This window comes from Sorex fumeus, unplaced genomic scaffold (assembly GCF_029834395.1).
Source record: "Sorex fumeus unplaced genomic scaffold, SorFum_2.1 ptg000047l, whole genome shotgun sequence".
NCBI classification, from domain to species: Eukaryota; Metazoa; Chordata; class Mammalia; order Eulipotyphla; family Soricidae; genus Sorex; species Sorex fumeus.
Window position 1 is genome coordinate 38,109,000 of NW_026606104.1, and position 24,334 is coordinate 38,133,333.

Genomic DNA, 24,334 nt, shown 5'->3' on the forward strand with positions numbered 1-24,334 from the left:
AAAGGTTTAGGGGATAGAGAGGTAGTGCAGGGATTCAGGGACCTACTCACATGCAGTCATCTCTGGCTACATACCCGGCACCACAGGGTCACTACACGATAAACATCACCGTCCTCAAGAGGTGCAGCCCTGGGGGTCATGCCGGGCCACACAGGGTCTAAGCAGCACCGCATTCCCCGTCCTTCACATTAAGCTGCTGGCTTAGTTGCCCAAAAATCACTGGGGACATCTGAGCTGAGTCTGGAGGCCCCCTTCCCCACAAAAAAATTTCAAAGCGTCTACCCACCATATTATTAAAACACAACTAGTTCTTTCTGGGTTTTACTAACCCTTTGCCACAAACACATTGCATGCTGCTCAAACACTACCTGCATTATCAAAGGCTGTAACAGCAGACACATAATAGAAGAAGCATCGCGCAGTACTCACCGTGCTGTACACTGCGGAGACAGTAGGAGTGAAGATCCTATCCTCAAGAGGCTGCTGCACAGGTCCTCGAGGAATTCTAGAAGAGCGAGTTAAGGTAAGAGAACTCAAAATTGGATGGCCTTAGCGCTTTAGAGAAAACTGCTACCACATAATCCTGTCAGCAGTCCAAGCTGTGATACCAAGAAGGATTATACCCTTATTTTCCGAAACCGAACGTTTTTGTATTTTAAATGTCCTGTGATTAGATCCACCTCTTCAAAAGGAACTTCCATGAAAACTCAAAAATCAGTGAAATTAAAAAAATGTTTTAAGTCTCTGAGCTTTAGACCCATAAAGAGAATCTACTGCCTCTACTTTCTAGAGAAATACTAGTGAAGCATTAAGTAGGATATTCAGGAGAGAAAAGTCACATGGAAACTACTTACAAAGGTCAAGTCTGCTCTGTCTGTTAAGCATATAGACAGAGAAAACATTAATTCCATATTTTTCTATTTTAGCTGCTATTTTCGTCCACCTCCCTACCCACCTCCCATATCTACCCACCAATTTCCCATTTTTAAAAAGAGGCTCTTCAGCGATAGGACAGTAGGGAGGGCGCTTGCCTTGCACGCAGCTGACTTGGGTTCAATCCCCAGCATCCCATATGGTCCCCCGAGCACTGCCAGAGTGATCCCTGAGAGCAAAGCCAGGAGTAAATCCTGAATGCTGCTGGGGTTTACAAACAAATCAAAGTAAACCAAAACAAAAGAGGCTCTTCAGAATAATTTAATTTTGTTCTTTTTCAAATGTTTTTATAATAGTTTAAGTAACATGGTTACTATGATGTTAAAGCTTATGGTTTTAATATACTAAGTTAACTGCTGTCTACCACAACCAAAGTGTCCATGACCTTCTGCCACTGTCTCTATCCCACTTCTGGTAGCATATGTAGTTTAAAATTCATCAGGACATTCTGCTAAAAGACAAAAGACCATCATTGTGTTTTACATATAAAGTGAAAGTTGTAAACTTGTCCACCTAGTAAAATGATATATTTACCTCTTTAAATATGACCATCATGTGGTGGAAAGATACGTGGTTGTGGGATTGGTGTTTCAATGTTAAATGCAATGAATTATTGTGAACAACTTTATAAAAATAAAATAAATTTTAAATAAATATGACCATTATGGGCCAGAGAGACCGTACAAAAGGTGTTTGCCTTGCATATAGCAGAACCCAGATCAATGCCCCCCCTCTTCTTCCAACCCCCTGTCCCCTTCCCCACACACAGAATGGTTCCCAGAGCACCATCAGGAGCATCTCTCCAAGCAAAGACCAGGAAGAGGCCCAAGCACCGTGGATATGACAAAAGAAAAAAAAAGGAAAACATGAATAACCATAAGACCAGCAACAAAACACTGATAGTACTTATCTCTAGATAGTGGAATTACTTTAATAAATATAAATCATGTGTATAAATGTAACTTTAAAAGCGTAATAAAAGCAGTAAGGTAGGGGCTGGAGCAATAGCACAGCGGGTAGGATGTTTGCCTTGCATGCAGCCGACCCGGGTTCGATTCCCAGCATCCCATATGGTCCCCCGAGCACCGCCAGGTGTAATTCCTGAGTGCACGAGCCAGGAATAACCCTTATACATCACCGGGTGTGACCCAAAAAGCAAAAAAAAAAAAAAAGCAGTAAAGTTGAGATTCCTTCGTCAACCTAAAATATATTTCCTATTTTCATAATATGTTTCTAAGTATTTCAAGTAACTGGAATAATTTGAAAGACAAAGTAGCAGGGCCAAAGCAATAGTAAAGGGGGTAAGGCACTTGCCTTGCACAAACCCAATGTGGGTTTGATCCCCAGAACCATATATGGTCCCCTGAGCACCACCAGAAATGATCCCTAAACACAGAGCCAGAAGCCCTGAGCATCACCAGGTGTGATTTGAAAAATTATATTAAAAAAAAAAGTGAAGTGACAGGAGCTACAAGCAGTAAGGTTTTGTATGAATGACACTGAGTTCGTAAGTTTTGCATGAATGACTGTAAGCTGTGAGTAAACCTTAAGTCTGAGTCATTAAAAATAAAATTCTGATTTTACTTAAGTACAAGGGAGTTTTTTTTTAAAGGGGACTGTTTTACATCTTTATGTCAGCAAATTATTTGAGAACATTTCTCAAAACTCTGTCTTTATGTTTAAAAAAAAACAACAAAAATGGGGTCAGAGAGTTAGTACAGTAGGAAAGCTTACGTCTTGCACTCAGTTGCACTCAGTTGACCCAGGTTCCATCTCTGGTACCCTATATGGGAACCCTGAGCACAGAGCCATGAGTAAGCTCTCTGTACTGCCAGGTATGACCCCAAATCCATCCTCTCCTGCCCACCACACAAGTATAATAATAACAAGTGCCAAATGGAGTTGTTCACTGGAAAGGGGGAAGGAAGGAGAGGGATACTCAGATTTAATATATAATCTAACTATAGTTTCAACTCTCCCAAAATGTAATCATGATCAATTCCCAGATTTTATTCTTGTAAGGTAATCTGCATACGAAACCTCTATTATGTTAGAACATTATATGACTTAAATCCAATCATGAACAACTTTGTAACTGTGTATCTCATTGTGATTCAATTTAAAAAATAAAAAAAATAATTTTTTAAAAACCCTATTATTCATAGAGGTTATGTGGCTTTACCTGGAATTATGCTTGCTTAAAACCCTTGTCTCCCCTCTTTCCAAAACCTATATAATCTTTTTTTATTCCCTTTCTCTTCGTATTCCTCCAGGCTGACTCTTCTACTTCTTAGATGGAATATTGCTCAATTTATAAATCCTCTAACAAGGCAAATCAGTTACCTGGGCATCCCCAAAAAGTATTTCAAAATGAGTCACTCAAGATTATTAACACTTAGTCTCTAGACAGTTATTTAAGCCAGCAATCTCAGAAAATTCAATGCACTGCCATTGTCCCTACACAAAGAACTGATTTTAAATGCTGCGCTGAAAAATGACAAAGCTATAAAATTTCATAAAGAAATTGCTTCATCTAAACAAAGACGCACATAAACAATGTAAAAAAAAGCCTCACTTTTTAGGACAAAAGTACATTATATTAATGCATAGATTCTTTAAGAATGGACACTACACCTGGCTAAAATAAAACTTGTAGCACTGTCCTCCCGTTGTTCATCGATTTGCCCGAGTGGACGCCAGTAACGTCTCCATTGTGACACTTCTTATTACTGTTTTTGGCATATCGAATATGCCACGGTAGCTTGCCAGACTCTGCCGTGCGGGCAGGATACTCTCAGTAGCTTGCCAGGCTCTCTGAGAGGGATAGTGGAATAAAACCCAGGTCAGCCACATGCAAGGCAAAAACCCTACCTGCTGTGCTATCACTCCAGTCCAAAATAAAACTTACTATGAATAACAGTTTTGCACCACGTTAAGATCAGTGGAAATTCTTCAACAATGCCAGCTGCTATTGCTTTTTCTTGTTAAGGCTAATTCTCACTGTGTGAGAACAGTTTTCAAATGAGTTCATCAGTACTATCCTGAAAAAGCAAAGTCACTCCACTTAACCTTACAAAGGGAAGATTACAAATTTTAATCTCTTTTATTTTAGTGGCTAATAATGTTACCACAATTATAAAATTTCTAAGGAGATAATCATCTAGTCAGTAGTCCAGAAATATTCTTTCTCCTTGCCCACAAAAAATATTGATTTTATTTAGTTCACTCCATAAACCACACAAAATATTGAGGACTGATAAATTAGCTTTCCTAAAGGATCACAGAATTTTTTTAAAAACTTTGTTTTTTTGTTTGTTTGTTTGTTTGTTTGCTGTGAACCTGCTAGCTGGCCATCAACATAAAGAACCAAAAGTAAATTACAGATGTATATAGATATATTAATTAGTGTGACTTGATGAGTTTAAGTTCCTAAAAATGTCCCTGAAATTTACAACACCCCTGAAAGATACAGATAGAATGAGAGAAGAAATGGATGGAAAAGTACTATTTTATACAAGGCTCGGACCAGAAATGAGATTGGTAGAATGCCTCTCAAGTGTGAGGTCCTCACACTCAATTCCCAGCAACACGAAGAAAATTTTTAAATAAAATACTCTGTGTTGCTGGAGTGATAGCATAGCGGTAGAGAATTTGCCTTGCACACGGCCGGCCCAGCTGACCCGGGTTCGATTTCTCTGCCCCTCTCAGAGAGCCCGGCAAGCTACCAAGACTATCTCACCCAAACGGCAAAGCCTGGCAAGCTCTCGTGGAGTATTGGATATGTCAAACACAGTAACAACAAGTCTCACAATGGAGATGTTACTGGGCCTGCTCAAGCAAATTGATGAACAATAGGAGGACAGTGCTACAGTGCTACTTTGTTTCTTACTTTAAGGCCACACCCTGTGGTTCTTAGGAACTACTCTTGACTCCTGTGCTTAGGGATTGCTCTTGGCAGTGCTCAGAATCAGTGCTGGAGGCATATAAGCAAGCACCTTCACCCCTGTACTATCTTTCTGGTCCCCTGAAATTGTTTTAAAAGAAAAACATACTTCTGGGGCTAAACACGCTGTACAAGCTGGAGGCTCCCAAGCACCGCATTTGGTACCCTGAGCGCCAACAGGCGTAGCTCCCACAAAAAAATATTGTATCTTCCTATAAGATCAATGTATCCAATGGCAGAATAAACCATAGCCTAGTAAAAACCTTATCATTACTCAAGTCAAAATATAGTTGCCTTTATCTGCAGGAAAAAAAATAATTTGCAGTTCATCTAAAAAAATAAATAAATGACAATCATTCCAAAAGTGCTTCCCAGCAAGAGATTGTTACAGGAGTCATGGCATCTGTCTTGCAAATGGCCCCCTAGTTCTATCACCAGCACTGCATATGGTGCCCCTGACAATTTTCAGTAGTAAACCCACTGGGTATGGCTCAAAAACAAACAAAAAAGTTAAGGTTTGGGCTGAAGAAATGGGCTGTACAGGAGTTAAGGTTTATACCTCCTTGAACAAGGCAGACTCCTGAACACAGCTTATGGTCCCTCCAAGAACTGCTGGGTATAACCCCCATAACCCCCACCCACAGCAAAAAGTGAAATGAATAAAACTGTGTTTCCCAAACTGAGCTCTACCACCTCCCCCCCACCCCAACCCCCAGAGTGCTGGAACAAACCAAAGGGTAGGTAATAGCCTCAGTTCTCATGAAATCTGGGGATATGTATCCTTTTTTGTTCTTAAAGAAGCTACTTGAGGGGAGGGGTCACTAAGTAGCTTTTTTTCTGAAGAGAAGGCAGTAGGTAAAATAACTTCCGGAAACTGTACTACAGCATACTTTAATTGCTCTTAATTATGCCTACTTATTACCAGCACCAAAAAAGTCCTGTACACCTCTAGCCTAAACCACTGGATATGTGTGTTCCTATATGTTCGAAGGAACAAGCACCACATAAAATTCAAATTCAGGGTCAGGGAGAAAGCTCAAATAGTAGAGCACAAACCTAGGTGTGCTCCATCCCCAGCATCACATGGCCCCACTGGGCGTTGCTATTAATCTGAATAAAATTTAAATAAATTGAACCAGAGAGATAGCACAGCAGGCAAGGTGCTTGCCTTATATTCAGCCAATCTAGATTAGATCCCCACCTCCCATATGGTACCCTGAGCACCGCCACGGGTAATTCCTGAGTGTAGAACCAGAAGTAACCCCTGAATCTCATCAGGTGGTGGCCCCCAAACAGAAACAAAACACAACAAAAAATACTATATAATTTTATTATTTCTGAGGTAATATGGTGTTGTTTTTTTAATTATGTTTTTGGGTCACATTGGCAACGCTCAGGCCCTGCACTCAGAAATAATTCCCAGTGATGCTGAGGACCAAACCCAGGCGGGCCATGCGCAAGGCAAAAATGCCCTATCTGCTGTGCTATCATTCCAGCCCTGGTAACATGGCCTTAATAGTGTTAATGCTTTTTGGTGTACAAAATTACTGTACCTCTACCACCACTGGTGCCAAAGCCCCTCCACCACTGTCCTTATGTCACTTCCTATAGACCCCATCCCCCTCCCAGATCAGCCCTTGGTAACCTTAGTACTGTTATTATTGTCCAAGGGTTTGTTTTCATTGAATACTATGAATTCTCTTTAATCTAAATGAAGTGTTAGTAAACACTGAGCTAAGTGTTTAAGAATTTAAAATGTCGGAACTAAAAATGAGGTCTGAAATTCATGTATTTATAATTCTTTGTTCATGTGTTTATCATTTAGATTTTGTCTTGGGTAGAAATATTACCTGCATGATGAGCAGACTTTTCTTTGATAGTAAGGTGTCTGTTTTTTAAATTTTAGTTTCTAGGAAAGCTTAAATATACCTGCAGGAAAATCAATATGCAGCTTGTGGTGAGTTGAGTTCTCAATTAGTTAAAATAAGAATAGTAATAACAGAGCAGGAACCAGGTTTGTTCTGAAATAAGTTCTTTGAGACTGAAAATTGCTTTTTAAAAAAGGAGGAAGGAAGAGAGGGAGGGAGGGCAGATGGGAAGAAAGGCAGGAAGGCAGGAAGGCAGGGAGGCAAGGAGGCAAGGAGGCAGGGAGGGAGGGAGAGAGAGAGGGACCTCAAGTAGGGTGTAGCAGACTGGGTTTGATCACCAGCACCCCATGTGGTCCCCCCATCAAGCCCCTCAGGAGCAATCCCTGGGTGCGGAACCAGGATTAGGCACTGAGCACCGCTGGATGTGGCTTAAAGACCAAAAATAAGGAAATAAAATGTTTTCTGGGTTTGTTAACATTTATAAAGTGTTTTCTGAGATTATGGGGTGAGGAGAGGGGCAGGAGTCTCCCCAGTGGGAATGTTCTAAGCACTGGGTTTTAACTCAGGCCATACACTGCAGCCCCTACCAATCCTTAGCAACACCTATGTCCCCAACACCTCCCCCCACCAAAATACCTGAAAAGCAGGTCACTATGTTATTGTGAAAGGGAGACAAACAGATCAACTAGCAATTCAAATATGTAGTCACCCCAGAGCTTGTCTCTATTGTCCTTGTCCTTGGGTGTTAATCCAATTATCTGCCATAGAGGCAGGGGGCAGGGAAGGGATATTGGTGGTGGAAAATGTACACTGGTGGATGGATGGGTGTTCGATCATTGTATGACTGAAACTCAAGCATAGAAGTTTTGTAACTGTAGCTCACCGTGATTCAGATAGTCACACAAACCTGAGGAACTCATTTTTCACAAAACTGCAAAGACAACTGGAGAAACAATAGCTTTTATCAACTGGAACTAATGTTCCAACTGGAAAACCATATACACGACAATGAGTCTCTCAACTTATACCATACCACTATGCAGAAAGTAATCAAAATGTGTCACTGATCTATTATAAAATCTTAATATAAACTTTTGGGTAGACCCCAAAGGAGGAGGGGCCCTGAAGCCAATATCAGCAGAGGTTTAGACCTAACAGTGCTTAGTCTGTCAATAGAGTACTGCTCTGTCCAGTGGTGCTCAGAGCCACCAGGGCAATCCTGTGATGGTCCTGGGTTCACCAAATCTATATCCACTGTATCACTGTATCACTGTCATCCCGTTGTTCATCGTTTTGCTCAAGCGGGCACCAGTAATGTCTCCATTCGTCCCAGCCCTGAGATTTTAACAGCCTCTCCTTATTCGTCCTTCCCAACGCTGCCATATTGGAGGCTCTTTCTTCTTTCAGGGGAATGAGACAGTAGAGAGTTCTTGAGGAAAAGCAGCAAAACTGGAAATCTAACATTATATTTACAAAGTAAAAAATAGCATAGCATACTTTGGAAAAAGTTTAGCAGTTCTTATAAAGTAAAACATACATTTTTAATATGATTCAGCAATCCCACCTATATACTTAATCAAAACAAATGAATACTTTTATTCACATAAAAAAATACAAAGGTGGGGCCGAAGTGATAGTACAGCAGTTAAGGCATCTGCCTTGTGCGCGGCTAACCCAGGTTCAATCCCCGGCATCCCATATCGTCCCCTGAGCAATGCCAGGAATAATTCCTGAGTGCAGAGCCAGGAGTAACCTAAGCATCACCAGGTGTGACCCCAAAGCCAAAAAGAAAAAGAAAAATGCAAAGATCTATAGTACCAGCTTCTTAATCTGCAGTAATACTATATATATTACATTTCAGATATTCATAATTATAAGACAAAGCCTGCATATCATTAAGTTTATGCACTTAATAGTTTAACTCTATTCTTCACTATAGAATTTATGTAATTTGCCTTCATGAAACTTAACAACTCCTCCCTGATGACAACCACTAATTTGATCTTGTAGTCTACAAGTTTTTATTTAGATCAATCACTTTGTATATTATTGAGTAAAATCAGAAAGGTGTATTTTTTCCAACATATTTCTCAAACCAAACACCACTGAATCTTCTGTTATTGAAAGTGGCAGGATATTATTTTATAGTCAAGTTGAATTCAACTTTGTGTATATGCATATATATGTATATCTAATATACATGTGTGTATTTGTGTGTGTGTAAAACATCTTTATCCAATTATTAGTTCACGGGCACTTATACTGCTCCCAAGTTTTGGCTGTGATAATGACACAACGGTTAGTTAGTGCTTTTATGTTCTTCAGATAAATTACCTAGAAATAAAATTAATAGGCACTGCAAAATTTCAATGTGTTGTTGTTATTGTTTGTTTGGGGGCCATATTCAGCCATGCTCAGAGGTTACTCCTGGATCTGCCCTCAGGAATCGTTTGTGGTGGTGCTCGAGGGACCATATGCTGTACCAGGGATCAAGCCCCAGGTCGGTTGTGTGAAAGCCTATTGTGCCCAAGTACCCTACCGGCTGTACTATTGCTCTGACACCATAAAATTTTAATTTTTAACTTTTTGAAAAATCTCCTAATGCTTTCCATGGAGGACACATCAATCTACATTCCTAACAATATCCCAGGGTTGCTTCCTCTCCGTATCTGCAATATTTTCTGTTGCTTGGTATTAAGTTATTTCTATTTTCCAAATGAGAAATAATGAACATATTTTCAGGTGGCTGTTGGGCATCTGTATGTCTTCTTTGGAAACTGCCTATTCAGAGCCTCTGTCCTTTTCATTTTATTTTGTGTGTAGTTTGGGGTTACTCCTTGTAGTGCTAAGGGGATCAAAATGAGGACAGCATAGAAAGCAGTGGTCTTAGCCACCCTGTACTATCAGCCCATATTTTTTTTCTTTTTTCTTTGTTTTTTTAATTTTTATTGAATCTGGGTTGGCTGCATGCAAAGCAAACGCCCTACCCGCTGTGCTATAGCTCCAGCCTGAGCATGGAATTTCTTTTCTTTCTTTCTTTCTTTCTTTCTTTCTTTCTTTTCTTTTCTTTCTTTCTTATTAGTGAAACACCATGAGGTACAGTTGTAGACTTACAAATATTTGTGCTTGGGTTTCAGTTCTACAATGATCGAGTACCCATGCCTCCACCAGTGCCCATTCTCCACCACCACTAATCCCAGTGTCCCTTCCACCCCACAACCCCCCAATCCCACCCTGCCTCTGTGGCAGGGCATTCTCTTTTGTTCTCTCTCTCCTTTTGTCAGCCCATTTTTTTAAATTTTCTGAGTTTTTTGAGTTTTTGTTCTCTTTGGGGCCACATCTGATAGTGCTCAGGAGCTATGCCCAGCGTGTCAGTGCGGTCACTCTGGTGGTACTCACACAGATATGAAGTTTAAGGGACTGAACACAGCCCTCCTTGTGTAAAGTATGCACTAAGCCCATTAGTACTTTCTAGTCCAAGTCTGATGAGTTCTTTATATAGCTTGGACGCTGACCTTTGTCAGAGACCATGAGCTTCATATATTTTCTCCCATTCAACAGGATGTCACCATTATAATGACAGTTTCCTTCACTTTGTCATTTGTCTAACTTTTGTTTGCCTAATTTAAAATGCTATAATGTTGCAAAGACATACTCAAGACTGATATTAAGGAGCACATTACCTATGTCTAAGTTCGCCTGAATTCAGGTCTTATAGTCAAGTCTTTAATTCATATGGATTAATTTAGTCTGTGTATTTATTAATTTATTCTGTGTATTCAGAGTATAAGATGGAGGTTCAATTTTACCCATACCACTTACTGTAGAGGGAGAGTCTCTCCTTGCCCCACTGTACATGTCCACTGCTGCTTACAGTTCCATCATAAACTGTATATATGTGAATCTATTTTTTTGTTGTTTTGGGGGGGCCACACTCAGCAGTAGCTAGAACCTACTCCCAGCAGTACACAGCAGAACATGTGGTGCGAGGATCAAACGCAGGCCTCTTGTATGCAAAGCACTGAGCCATCTCTCAGGATCTGTGTGGATTTATTTTTGAGTTCTCAATTCTGTTCCACCTATCTGTTTTTTATTCCAATAATATGCTGTTTGATTACTACTGCTTTGTAGTACAGCTTGAAGTTGAAAAGCATGGCATCACCATTCCTTTCACTTAGGATTAAATATTAAGTTTTTTATAATAAAATATAAATTTGAAGGCTTTTATTTCAAGAATGGCAGTAGGATTTTCAAAGGCATTTCACTGAATCTGCACAGAGCAGAGCAGATTATTTAGATTTTTTTTTTTTTTGCTTTGGAGGGCACACCCAGCAATGTTCAGGGATTACTCCTTGCTCTGCACTCATTAATTACTTCTGGTGGTGCTCAGAGGACCATATGGGATGCTAGGGATCAAACCTGGGTCAGCTTTATGCCAGGCAAATACCCTACCAGCTGTACTATCGCTCCGGCCCCATTAATCTGCATTTTTTCTGCAATTTTCTTTTCCTTGGTGGGGGGGGTGGGGGGTGGTCTCACCCAGCGGTGCTCAGTGCTTACTCCTAACTCTGTACTCAGAAATGACTCCGAGCAGGCTGAGGGGAACATATTAGATATCAGGGACCAAACCCAAATTGGCTGTGCGCAAAGCAAGCGCCTTACCCACTGCACTCTCTCTCCAACCCTACACAAAACTTTTAACCATTAATTCTTCCAGACCATGATTAACTTGCCATTTTTTGTGTGTGTGTCTTCTATTTTGTTTACCAGTGTTTTTCAAGTTGTCAGTGTAGAGATACTATTTATCTCTTTGGTAAGACATATCAGAAATTAAATTCTTTTCTGCTGAATTATAAATGGGACTGTTTCACAATTTCCCTATCTACAGCAGCTTTATTAATTTTTTTACTCTCCCATTCCTTCCCTTTGTTGTTGCAATGGGACACTTGGTTGTGATGCTCCCTAGACACTGCACACTTGTTGGCCGTGCTCACTAGAGGTCACACATTTGATTGTGGGGTTTGCCAGAATTGCACTCAACTTTAGTTTGTTATAATGTCCTAGACATGACAAATTTTGTTATGGCACAGGAAATCCCAAATGAAATCAAGGCAGAAACATTTGGTGGGTGGAGCATGCCACGAGAGCCTCATGCCTGCTAGGAAGGCACTCCACAAATGAGTTGTCCCCAGGCCCAAGCAGCTTTATTCCTAATGACTAGAAAGGAGAAGGAACCCAAATAACTTCAACACAGGCAGGGAAATACTACAATGATTGGAATATAAGGCTTGCATGAATGGGACCCCGGATTGATTCCCTGAAAACACAAGGTGCTCTGAGGATTTCCAGGAGTGTTCTGGGTGGGCCCTGGCACCGTAAGGTCAGAGAATCACTAGTTATCTAAGAATCACCAAGAGTAGTCTGGGGTCCTCTGAAAACCACTCGAGAGGCCCAAATACAAATTACAGAATATAGGAATAAGTTTTAGTTCACCCAAGCTTTAAAAAGTCTCAATTACATGCAGCATATTTTAAAGAGATTCAATCCTAGAAAGAAAAACTAAATCTGACTACTTGCTATTTTAAAAACTTCTTTTAAAGTAATAATCATGATGTAGTTTGAAAAACACTAAGTGGCACTTGCTTTATCAGTATATAATCAGTCTCTATATATAGAATATACAATCAACTCTTTACTCAAGAATGATGACATATAGATACAGATATATAGATATAGATATATACAAGTACCTTTAGGGGCCAAGAGTATAGCAGGGAAGCACTTGCCTTGTATGTGGTCAACTGAGTACAATTCCCAGCACCACAAATGGTCCCCAGAAACTGACAAAAGTGAATAGAGCAATCTCCGAGCAACATGCCAGTAGTCCCTGAGCACCACCAGGTGTGGGGCGAAAACAAACAAAAATTAAAAAATTCCTAGGTCATTCTTTGAGAACATGGAACAAATATTGTTAAAATTTCTGTTGGAAAGATCAAGAGAGGCAAGAGAGGCACCAAGGGGTCAAAAAAAGGAAAGATCTGAGAGAGTTCCCGTAGCATCAACACAGAGAACGCACAAAACTTGAATTAAACTCAGAATCCCGAGAGGCTTCTCTGAGGAAATCCACGTTAAGAACACAAGCATGGTCTCAGAGAGATCTGCTTCTGTGGAAAAAAGAACAGCAGCCAGTTCAGAGCTAAGAAGTGCTTCCCTGGGGTGGGAGCGTGTAACAGACTGAAAAAGAAAAGGAGACCAGCAAGCTCCAACAGGACTTAAAACACCACTAAAGGCAGGGGATGCTGAGCACAAAGGTTTTAAGACTTTCAACTTTGTGGCCACAGCCTCCAAACAGGGAAGCCAAGTCAGCAGATTCCTATGGCCCTAGCTAATAGCTAGAAACAGCCATCCAGCAGGAGAAATCGGCCCAATGGGTGTGCAGCTGCAGCCATCTCAGGATTAAGCAAGGACACCCTTCCTCGGGTGGGTGGGAGAACCAGCTCTAAATCTCCAACCTAATGCAGGAGCAGCTGGAATTAGCTGAATTCCCTAACAGTTATAAACATCAGCTTACTGAACAGTAGTTATCAGTTACCCAATGATCATTTGGGCTCCCTAAGTCAACTGAACTGTGACTCCTCATCAGAAACTGTGAAGCTTGGGCCAGAAGCCAGGCCAGCTGGACCTCGGAGTTAGAGCAGCTACAGGGCACTTGGAACCACAATCCCCACCTGTATCCGGGCTACACAACTCAAAGTCACAAGCACCAGTTTGATCTTGCAAGTGTGAGCACCCATGCTTGCTCATACTTGGATCACCACCCCTAGCTCTCACATAACATGAAAACATGGATGAATTCAACTGCTTTGATGAGGAACAAAAGCTCAACAAGGTCTTCAAACACACTAGAGCTTTCTAAACTACCCAAGAAACACATCAAAGTAAAAAACCACCAACAGCCAATGAACTGAAGAATTAGTGGACCAATAAGCTTGAAGAAAGGTTGACGGGGAAAAAAAGTGGGAAAACAGAAGTAAGGAAGTTAAAAAACATAATAGTGAGCTTTAAAAAAAAAATTGCACTGGGGGTATGGTGCCGCCAGCAGGTCAGTCTGTACCTGTGAGGTGAGTGCATCAGAAGCCTGATGGCAACGTCAGACTTTCAGATACCCCAAAATTGCTGCTGTGCCTCTGGCCAGACCCCAAAAACTTGGGGCAAAGTTTACCAAGAAAGTAAACGGCCAAAAGTTAGGTATGTGGGAGACACACCCACAAACCACCTCCGGCTCAGCTATATAATTGGAGGCATGGCCTCTCTGGTTCCTGATTGAACTGCTTAATGGCCATGATCCCAGAGACTCAGAAACAAATCTCGGAACCCAAAGGCTTTTGGCAAAAATGCGTCCTGTTCCTGCAGTAGGTTACTGGCTCTGGGCCACTCCAGGTGGGAATAGGTTTCGTGCCTTGGCCTGTTCCCCCTGGCGGCCCAGTGACCACCATCTTCCAGAGGCCACTGGACAGTCAGGTTTGGGCCTGCAGTGACGAGACACATGGGGCCTCACCACATGGGGGTGAAGCCGACTCTTTCTCCCCATCCAACGAGATCCCGAGTCACCACCTACAAACGGCCTCTCTGGCTCCTGATGAAGCTGATTAATAGCCATGATACCGGAGACTCAGAAACAAATCTAGAAACCCAGTGACTTTTGGCAGAAATGCATCTGGACTGCATACAAGGTGGCCGCCAGCTCAGAGTTTATTGGAAAGCCAGGTATGAGCCGGCAGTGACGGGGCAACTGCAGTCTCATGGGAAGGGGGGCAGTACCAGCTCGTCCTTCTTGCCCTAGCGAAGTCATGAGTTGCCCCCCACAAGCAGCTCTCTGGCACGGCCATGGCTCCAGAGGCAAAAGGACTTAATCCAGAGCCCGGAAGCTTGCGGCAGAAAAGTGAAAGGACCATGCTTTAAACTATGGTGCCATGCCTCCTCGGGAGGGAAAGGGTGTTGCTCCCTTCTGCCTTTCTCCCCCCTGGCAGCAAGGTGGCTGCCACCTCAGAGCTTATTGGAAAGCCAGGTATGAGCCGGCGGTGACGGGGCAACTGCAGTCTCATGGGAAGGAGGGCGGTACCGGTTCATCCTTCACACCCTACCGAGGTCACGAGTTGCCCCCCACAAGCGGCTCTCCAGCACGGCCATAACACCAGACACACAGAAACCAGTCTTGTAATTATCTGGCTCTTGGCAGAAATCCAAAATCGTGGCCACGTGACATTATATGATTCTCATAACCAGCTATAGAAAACAAAATATTTCACAATGCCTTTTCAGCAATTCTGATTGTTTGGGGGCAAATTCTAAACAATAATGGTGCATCTTTTGTCGAAATAATGAATGTAATCAATGTAGAGAAGAGTTAAGTAGAAATCATCTGCCTCACAGGCATTGGGAGGGGTGGGAGGGGGGTATACTGGGGTTCTTGGTGGTGAAAAATGAGTACTGGTGAAGGGAAAGGTGTTTGGTCATTGTATGACCGAGCCTTAAACCTGAAAACTTTGTAACTTTTTCCACAGTGATTCAATAAATAAATATAAGAAGAAAAATAAATTTATAAAAAAAAGTAAGGTGGAGTTCATGCCCAATTCAATCAACTAATCAGTGGCTGAATAAATAGCAGTACTCCTACAAAACAAAACAAAACAAAACAAAAAACTGCGCGCACACATGCGCACACACACTCACACACAAGAAAAGTAACAGAAAACAGCAGAAAGGAAGAAGCTGAAATTCAAATTTATGAACTCAAGTGCAAGGTATATCATTAATAAAGAACAGGCCGGGGCTGGAGCTATAGTATATATATAACTATAAGTAATTTTTAATAAACAGTTAAGTTGCACATATTTCTAAATATATGAAATGCCTCAAAAATGTCATGATGTAGAGGCAAACGTTAAAAATTTAGATTGGGGCTGAAGCAATAGCACAGCAGGAAGGGCGTTTGCCTTGCACATGGCCGACCCGGGTTCAATTTCCAGCATCCCATATGGTCCCCTGAGCACCACCAGAAGTAATTCCTGAATGCAGAGCCAGGAGTAACCCCTGCGCATTACCGGGTGTGACCCAAAAAGAAAAAAAAAAGAAATAAAAAGAAAAATTTAGATTGCCCAAGGTTACACAGCTTTGAAGTCATAACCAGAATTAAAGTCTATAACCAGTGGCTTGAGCCCCTGGCATCCCATATAGTCTCAGTCTCTGAGCCCTGCTAGGAGTGATCCCCAAGTGAAGAACTAAGAGTAAATCCTGAGCACCTGGATGTAGCCCAAAAACTTTTTTAAAAATCGGAGGGAAAGTCCATTACCAGTTTCTTCATAAAAATTCATTATATACTTTTTTTTTTTTTGCTTTTTGGATCACACCCAGCGATGCTCAGGGGTTACTCCTGGCTCATGCACTCAGGAATTACTCCTGGCAGTGCTTGGGGGACCATATGGGATGCTGGGAATCAAACCTGGGTCGGCCATGTTGGCTGCATGCAAGACAAACACCCTACCCACTGTGCTATCGCTCCAGCCCCCATTATATACATTTTTAAAGGGCCAGGAACACTTTTCTCTATCACTTGGTATACCTAGGAATATTTAATAAATGTAATGGCTTTGCAGATTTTAAATATTTTTAAAGCTTTGTTATGTCACCACGAATATTAAAAAAAAAAAAAAACCATCTCCAATACCTAAGAAACTGACAACAGAACAAGTGGCTGAGTGGTAGAGCGCAGCTGGCAATTGTGTGGTCCTGGGTTTGCTCCCCAGCACCACAGAAAAACAATAGCAGATTGACAACAGTAGCTGTCTCTAAGAAAGATAATGATAAAACTGATCAGGGAAAGAAGATACACTTTTCACAACAGATATCATTTTGTGCTGTTTGAAACTCCCAGCAAGACTCACGGTCCAGCACTGTGTGTCTGATGGTTCAATGCTCAGGCTGGCAATGCAGTACTTTGGCGACTAGTGCTGGGAGCCATGAGGGCCACTCTGGCATCTTTATAAGTTAAAAACTTTATTTGTGTGTAGACACTTGTATAGTCTTGTCATGACTTCTTACAGAAATTCAACCATGCTATGGGGAGGACAAAATGTAAAGTGCAGAAGGCTGGAGAGATAGTTCAGAAGGTCGAATGCTTGCCTTGCAAGGGACTGACCTCGGTTCAGTTCCCATCACCCTATCTGATCCCCCAAGCACCACCAGGAATCATTCCTGAGTGCAGAGCCTGGAGAAAGCCCTGAGCACTGCTGGATGTGGTCCAAATCCAAACAAACAAGACCCTGTGAAGTGCTGACTCTTGACATTCTGCTCAAGCAATACGATCCTCCAAGTCAGCATGAAATCTGAGGACTAAGATCTAAGTCTGACTGTAACATTTTGTTAAAACCAGTGAAGATTCAACTATTACCATAGAGATAGTTAAAAGGGCTGGGGTGTGTGTGGAGAACCAGGTTCTGTCTTGAGCACCATCAGAGCCAGGAGTTGCCTCTGAGCACCCACTGCACAGTATGGCCCCCCAAAACAAAACAAATTCAGTAACTTAGTATATTATAGGTGTTCACAGTTTTATGAGAGTTCTCTTCACTTTCTAATTATTCTTTACGTTAATATTCTTTGCCCAACTAGACAAAAAGACTTTATAAGAATCCCTGCTTAAAGACAAGCTAATTAGAAACTAAAATTGCTTGCTTCTCTTTTTGTCCTGATATAGACTTTCGGGGTAGAAATTATTCTTCCACAGTTCAGATTGATCTGAATGACCAAAAGAAGATTTTCTCATATGAAGGCCAGAAAAGGCCAGAAAAGGAGTACTGATTACTTTGAACATCAAACCATCGAAATGTCTATATACCTCATCACAGTATCCCAATCCTAAATATACTGGCCCCTGTCAAGACAGTTTACCACTGAAGTCAGTGGTAAGTCAAAGGAGGCACCTAGATGTTCAAGAGATGTTCCATGTTCAAGAAAGAACTCTATAGGTATGCACAGAAAATGCTTACAAGTATCCAGAGAAACGGTGGCAAATAAATATGGGCTGATCTTCCATTTTTCTCTACCTGCTCAAGTTGCTTGTGATGAAGCAGATACAAAGGAAAATGCACAACTATTTTTAAGCAAAATAAGACCTCATTTTGTTGGTTTTTTGTTTGTGGGTCATACCCAATAGTACTCAAGGCTTACTCCTCCTGGCTCTGAGCTCAAGGATCACTCCTGATAGGGAGTGATTGGGGGACCATATGAGACACTGGGTTCAAGTTCTGGTCAGCTGAGAGCAAGATAAGTACCCTACCTATTGAACTATCCAGATCTAAGACTAACTTCTTGATTCCTCTACTTAATAACTTAGGAAAGTCACTTCAACTCTTGGGGCTGGTTTCCTGTTGAATGGTAACAGCTATTTAAAGAATTATTATCAAGTTTAAGTAGGATGTACAATTCCTAGAATAAAATATACTCAACTAATAGTTTCTGTCCCCCTATGCCACTGACTTTCCTGCTATAAATTAGAATAGAGAACAAAACTTTATGAAGAGAAAAAGCTGAAAGTATACATATTTTATAAACAAATGCCATCTTAAATGCAACTATTAATATTTTAGTTAAATCTGAGAAAAAGAATCCCTGACAAAATATCTTCTCATGTGATTAAGAATGTTAGCTCTATCAAAAAGAACGAGGGATACTGGTATCCATGGTGGTGGGAAATGAAGGGATGGAGGAGGAGGGAGGGAGGGAGGGATAGATATTTGATCATTGTATAACTGAGACCCAAGCACAAAATTTGTAAGTTTACAACTGTACCTCATCGTGTCTCACAAATAAAAATTAAAAAAAAAAAAAAACAAGAACAACCAGTGCTGGCACGGATGTGGGGAGAAAGGGATTTTTATTTATTGTTGGTTGGAATGCCGAGTGGTACGGCTTTTTTGGAAAACATATGGGCATTCCTCAAAAACCTAGAAATTGAGATTCCATATGACCCAGGAATACCACTTCTGGGAATATATCCCAGGGGTGCCAAAACACACAGAAGAAGTGCCACCTGCTCCTCTATGTTCATTGCAGCACCCGAGTGCCCAAAACAGGCAGTCCTGCTGGGCCCCAGCACTTCTAGGCCCAAGCAGTATCACACACCAGACATAGGATTGAAACGTCTGGTCTGACTGGCTGAGTACCATCCAGAGTTGTCCCAGGGTCCTCTGAGTACTTCTCAGATACCTCCCCATCCTAAAAGTGTTACATGTATCAAGATACCAGATCCAAACTCTGGTTCCAATACAGATTAGACCTTAGGCAAGTTACTTAAATTTTCTCAGCCAAAATTTTCCTATCTGTACGTGAAAATAATGATAGTTTTATAAAGAATAGGACCCCAGAAAAAAATTATGTACATTATGTAGTACATTGACATAAACCCTAAGAAATCATTTTTACAGAATGGGAGATGTGTGCTGAAAATAGATAAAGGACCAAACATGATAACCTCTCAGTATCTGTATTGCAAACCATAGTGTCCAAAAGTATGGGGAATATTGTCTGCCATGGAGGCAGGGGGAGGATGGGAGGGAGGATACACTGGGGAGATTGGTGATGGGGAATGTGCATTGGTGGAGGGATGGGTGTTTGATCATTGTGTGATTGTAACCCAAACTTGAAAGCCTGCAACTCTCTCATGGTGATGCAATACAAAAGACAAAAAAAAAAATCATTTTTATTCTAGCACCTAAATCACTGCTGAATTAGATCAAGTAGGTCTGGGATTTACCTGGAGTTCAATACCCAACATGGAATGTTCCACTAAGCTCTGGGCAAAGGGCACCAAGTCACTCCCCAAAGACTTAAAAATAAAATTTAAAAATATATTACTACAGTGAAAGTCTACTTCTGATTTAAAAGAATTATTTTGGCAGGTAGGTCACCTGTCTTGCATGCTGCTGACCCAGGTTCTATGTAAGCACCCATATGGTCCACAAGTTCAGCCACAAGTAACCCTTGAGCACAGAGTCAAGAGTAAGGCCTAAGTACCAACAAGAATGGCCCAGAAACAAAAAATAAATGGAAGAATTATCTCAGGTCATGAGTATAACTCAACAGTAGAGCACTTGTACTGCATGTGTGATACCGAAGGTTTGTTTCCCAGCATTGCAAAAAAAAAAAAAAGAGAGAGAGAGAGAGAGAGAGAGAGAGATGATAAGGGGCCAGAGCAACACAGTACAGTGTGGAGGACATTGGCCTTGCATGAGGTTCGATCCCTGTGCATCCCATATGGTCCCCTGAGGCCGACCAGGAATAATTCCTGAGTGCAGAACCAGGAATAATACCTGAGCATCACCAGGTGTGACCCCCAAAAAGAAGGGAAAAAATATATGATAGCTTTATTTGTTCAAATTATCTAATTTAGTGGATTTTTAATTTATTTCTTTTTTAATTTTTATTAGTGGTGCTGGAGCGATAGCACAGCGGTAGGGCGTTTGCCTTGCACGCAGCCAACATGGCCGACCCGAGTTCGATTCCTCCGCCCCTCTCGGAGAGCCCGGCAAGCTACCGAGAGTATCTCGCCCGCACGGCAGAGCCTGGCAAGCTCCCCGTGACGTATTCGATATGCCAAACACAGTAACAACAAAGTCTCCAATGGAAACAATGGAAACAAAGTCTCCAACAAAGTCTCGAGCAAATCGATGATCAACGGGAGGGCCTTTATTTAATTTATTTATTAGTGAGACATCATGAGGTACAGTTGTAGACTTACAAATTTTTGTGCTTAGGTTTCAATTATACAATGATCAAATACCCATCCCTCCACCAGTGCCCATTTCCCACCACCACGGATCCCAGTTAATTCAGTGTTTTTAAACTTAATGGTCTCAGAACCCCTTGTACTCTTTTTTTTTTCTTTTTGGATCACACCCAGTGAAGCACAGGGGTTACTCTTGGTTCATGAACTCAGGAATTACTCCTGGCGGTGCTCGGGGGACCATATGGGATGCTGGGAATCGAATCCGGGTCGGCCGCGTGCAAGGCAAATGCCCTACCTGCTGTGCTATCGCTCCAGTCCCACCCCTTGTACTCTTAAATACTGAGCAACAAGGTTGGAGAGATAGTATAGGGAATAAGGTACTACCTTGTACATGATCAACCCTAGTTCGACTCCTGCTACACAAATGGGCCCCCAAGTTCTGCCAGGAGTGACCTTGAACAAAGAGTCAGTAGTAATCCCTGAGTACTGCTGGGTGTGGCTCCAAAGTCGAACAAATCAAAACCAGTGTCTTCCATTAGAGTATTTTTTTCTTATACTGCAGACTGGGATCTGTCCTGCACACTGTCCAACTAAGTTAGCAGAACTGTGGTTTTCAGTCTTTCTTTACCTGAAGTCTGGAACCGAGCACTCCTTTATAAGTCTTTATTAGAAGTGGTTTCACGGGCTGGAGCGATAGCACAGCAGGTAGGGTGTTTGCCTTGCATGTGGCTGACCCTGGTTCGATTCCTGCATCCCCCTCAGAGAGCGTGGCAAGCTACCGAGAGTATCTTGCCCGCACAGCAGAGCCTGCCAAGTTCCCCGTGGCATATTCAATATGCCAAAGACAGTAACAAGTCTCACAATGGAGAAGTTAGGGGTGCCCGCTGGAGCAAATCGGTGAACAATGGGAGGAGAGTGCTACAGAGCTACAGTACTCTTAGACGTGGTTTATGGTACAGCTGATGGGGAGCTTGCTTTGCAGGTGGCTAAACTGGGTTCAATCCCTGGCATCCCCTATGTTCACCGGAGCCCCACCAGTAGTGATCCCTAGGCACAGAGTTAGGAGTTAGCCCTAAGCATGGCTGGGTGTGACCCCGAAACAAAATCAAACCAAAAAAGTGGTTTACTGAATGTCTACCATATCACAGACACTATGATATGGTAGATATACCACAAGTACAGCCTTTAAAACTATAAATCAACTCTGAGGATAGTTACTGTTATTATCCTCATGTCCAAGTTAAAATAGGTATACTTAAGAGTTGTAACTCAGAAGTCACACTGGAAGCAAACAGAACAACCGGAATGCTGAAGTCAAATTTGTATTCTAGATTACAGATCTGAGTCAGCTACCTGCTGAATTCAATGTTTTCAGAAGTGATGTAATAAATCTCTATGGCCTGTCTGAAATTGATCTTTTTCAGTTAAATTCAGGAACATCAAGTTAAAGTACACAAAATTCACTGAGACCTAAATGTTGATTCAACTCAGAGATGGGGCTGAACTAGCACTGGGCACTAATGGCACTGATTTTGTTGCTCTTAGTTGGTAAACTATTTCCAAACAGACTCATTTCCAGCTGAACTAGGTGCTTAGCTGCTTAACATGTTGACATTAATGCAGCTATTTGTGATAACTCAGGCACATTCAAGTGTGAGCCACTAATGTACATACCTGCGTCGTGTGCTAAACCTGAATCTAGAGAAAAGGAAAGGGGATAGAGAGAAAAGAAAACAGTCTTGTTTTTCTAGTATTTTTTTTATTTATTTATTTTTTAATAGTGAGGCACCATGAGGTACAGTTGCAGACTTACACATTTTTGTGCTTGGGTTTCGATTATACAATGATCAAACACCCATCCCTCCACCAGTGCGCATTTCCCACCACCTCGGATCCCAGCATCCCCCCCCCCCAGCCCCCATCCCACCCTGCCTCTGTGGCAGGGCATTTCCCTCTCTCTCCTTTTGAGTGCCATGGTCTGGAAAAGAGGCATTGAGTGGCAATCATGCTTGGTCGACAGTCTACCCTCAGCATGCTCTCCCATCGTGGGCGGATCCTCCCAACACCCTTTATTTGGTGTTCCCTTCTCTTTCTGAGCTCCCCCTTCCCCTAACATGTGTAGTTGTCCTCCGGGTCATTGAGTAAAATTCCTGGTACTAATCTCTGCCATACTTGGGTGTTAGTTTCCTATTTTGTTACTTTATGTTCCCCAGATGAATGCAATCTTTCTATGTCTATCCCTTTCTTTCTGAGTCATTTCGCTTAACATGATACTTTCCATGTAGTACCACTTGTATGTAAACTTCATGACATCGTCTTTTCTAACAGCTACATAGTATTCCATTGTGTAAATGTGCCAGAGTTTCTTCAACCAGTCATCTGTTCTCGGGCACTCAGGTTTTTTCCAGATTCTGGCTATTGTAAAGAGTGCTGCAATAAACAGACAATTGCAGATGTCACTTCAGCTATACTTTTTTGCCTCTCTGGGATATATTCCCAGGAGTGGTATTGCTGGGTCAAATGGGAGCTCAATTTCTAGTTTTTTGAGAATCATCCATACTGTTTTCCAGAAGGGTTGAACCAGTCGGCATTCCCACCAACAGTGAAGGAGTGTCCCTTTCTCACCACATCCGCGCCAGCACCGGTTGCTTTTGTTTTTCTAGTATTTTGAACTAAACTGATGCGTGATGGTACTACTGGAAAGGTCTACACTGTTAAAACCTAAATCCAAAATTGTAAAATCCTAAGGATGAGTGAGGTGAGGAAGAATTATGTGACTATGAGTTGATAAAACCCATGAAATGGCTACATTTGGTAATAGCTAAGAAGGCTACCATTGCTGTGTTCATTTTGGAATTTTATTAAGTTTGGGGAAAAAACTTAAATGGCTGGAGCATATGCTATGTTATATGTTAGCCATTTGAGTTATTTCCCCAAACTTAATCAAATTCCAAAGTGAATTTTACCTCTTAAAAATATATATTTATGTACATATATGTATTATATATATATATATATATATATATATATATCACTGTATCAGTGTCAACCCATTGTTCATCGATTTACTCAAGCAGGTGCCCGTAATGTCTACGTTTGTCCCAATCCTGAGATTTTAGCAGCCTCTCCTTACTGGTCTTTCCCAATGCTGCTGTATTAAAGGCTCTTTCAGGGTAAGGGGAATCAGACCTGTTATTGTTACTGTTTTGGGCATATCAAATACACCACGGGTAGCTTGCCAGGCTCTGCCGTGTGGGCAGGATACTCTCAGTAGCTTGCCAGGCTCTCCAAGAGGTGAGTGTATATAGGGAGCTGGAGCGAAAGCACAGCGGTAGGGCATTTGCCTTGCACGTGGCTGGCCCGGCCAAGCTGGGTTCGATTCCTCCGCCCCTCTCGGAGAGCCCAACAAGCTACCAAGAGTATCTCGCCCGTACAGCAAAGCCTGGCAAGCTCCCCGTGATGTATTCAATATGCCAAACACAGTAATAAGTCTCACAATGTTACTGGGCCCGCTCGAGGAAATCAATGAACAACGGGAGGCCAGTGATAGTGATAGTCTAGTGGGTAAGGCACTTGCCTTGCACATGGCAGACCCAGGTTCAATCCCTTGTATCCCATGTGGTCCCCTGAGCTCACCAGGAGTGATTCCTAAATACAAAGTTATCTCAGGAGTTACCCCTGAGCATCAGAGGGTGTGCCCCCCCCAAAAAAAAACAAAAAAAACTTTTTGTATATCAGGACCACAGCCTGTGGTGCTTGGGAGCCTTCCTGGTACTACGCCTTGCACATGGCTGACCCAGGTTTGAT

General features: G+C 41.9%; 1 protein-coding gene across 16 annotated transcripts in view; it reads right to left on the reverse strand.

Annotated features, from left to right (window-relative positions):
- EIF4G3 (eukaryotic translation initiation factor 4 gamma 3) overlaps positions 1–24,334 on the reverse strand; it is a 355,974-nt gene that overhangs the window by 277,906 nt on the left and 53,734 nt on the right. For all 16 annotated transcript variants that reach the window (XM_056122565.1, XM_056122556.1, XM_056122555.1 and 13 more), the window contains one exon: positions 430–505. In XM_056122565.1, coding sequence (XP_055978540.1) covers positions 430–505 — 76 coding nt within the window. The remainder of the gene's footprint in view (positions 1–429; positions 506–24,334) is intronic.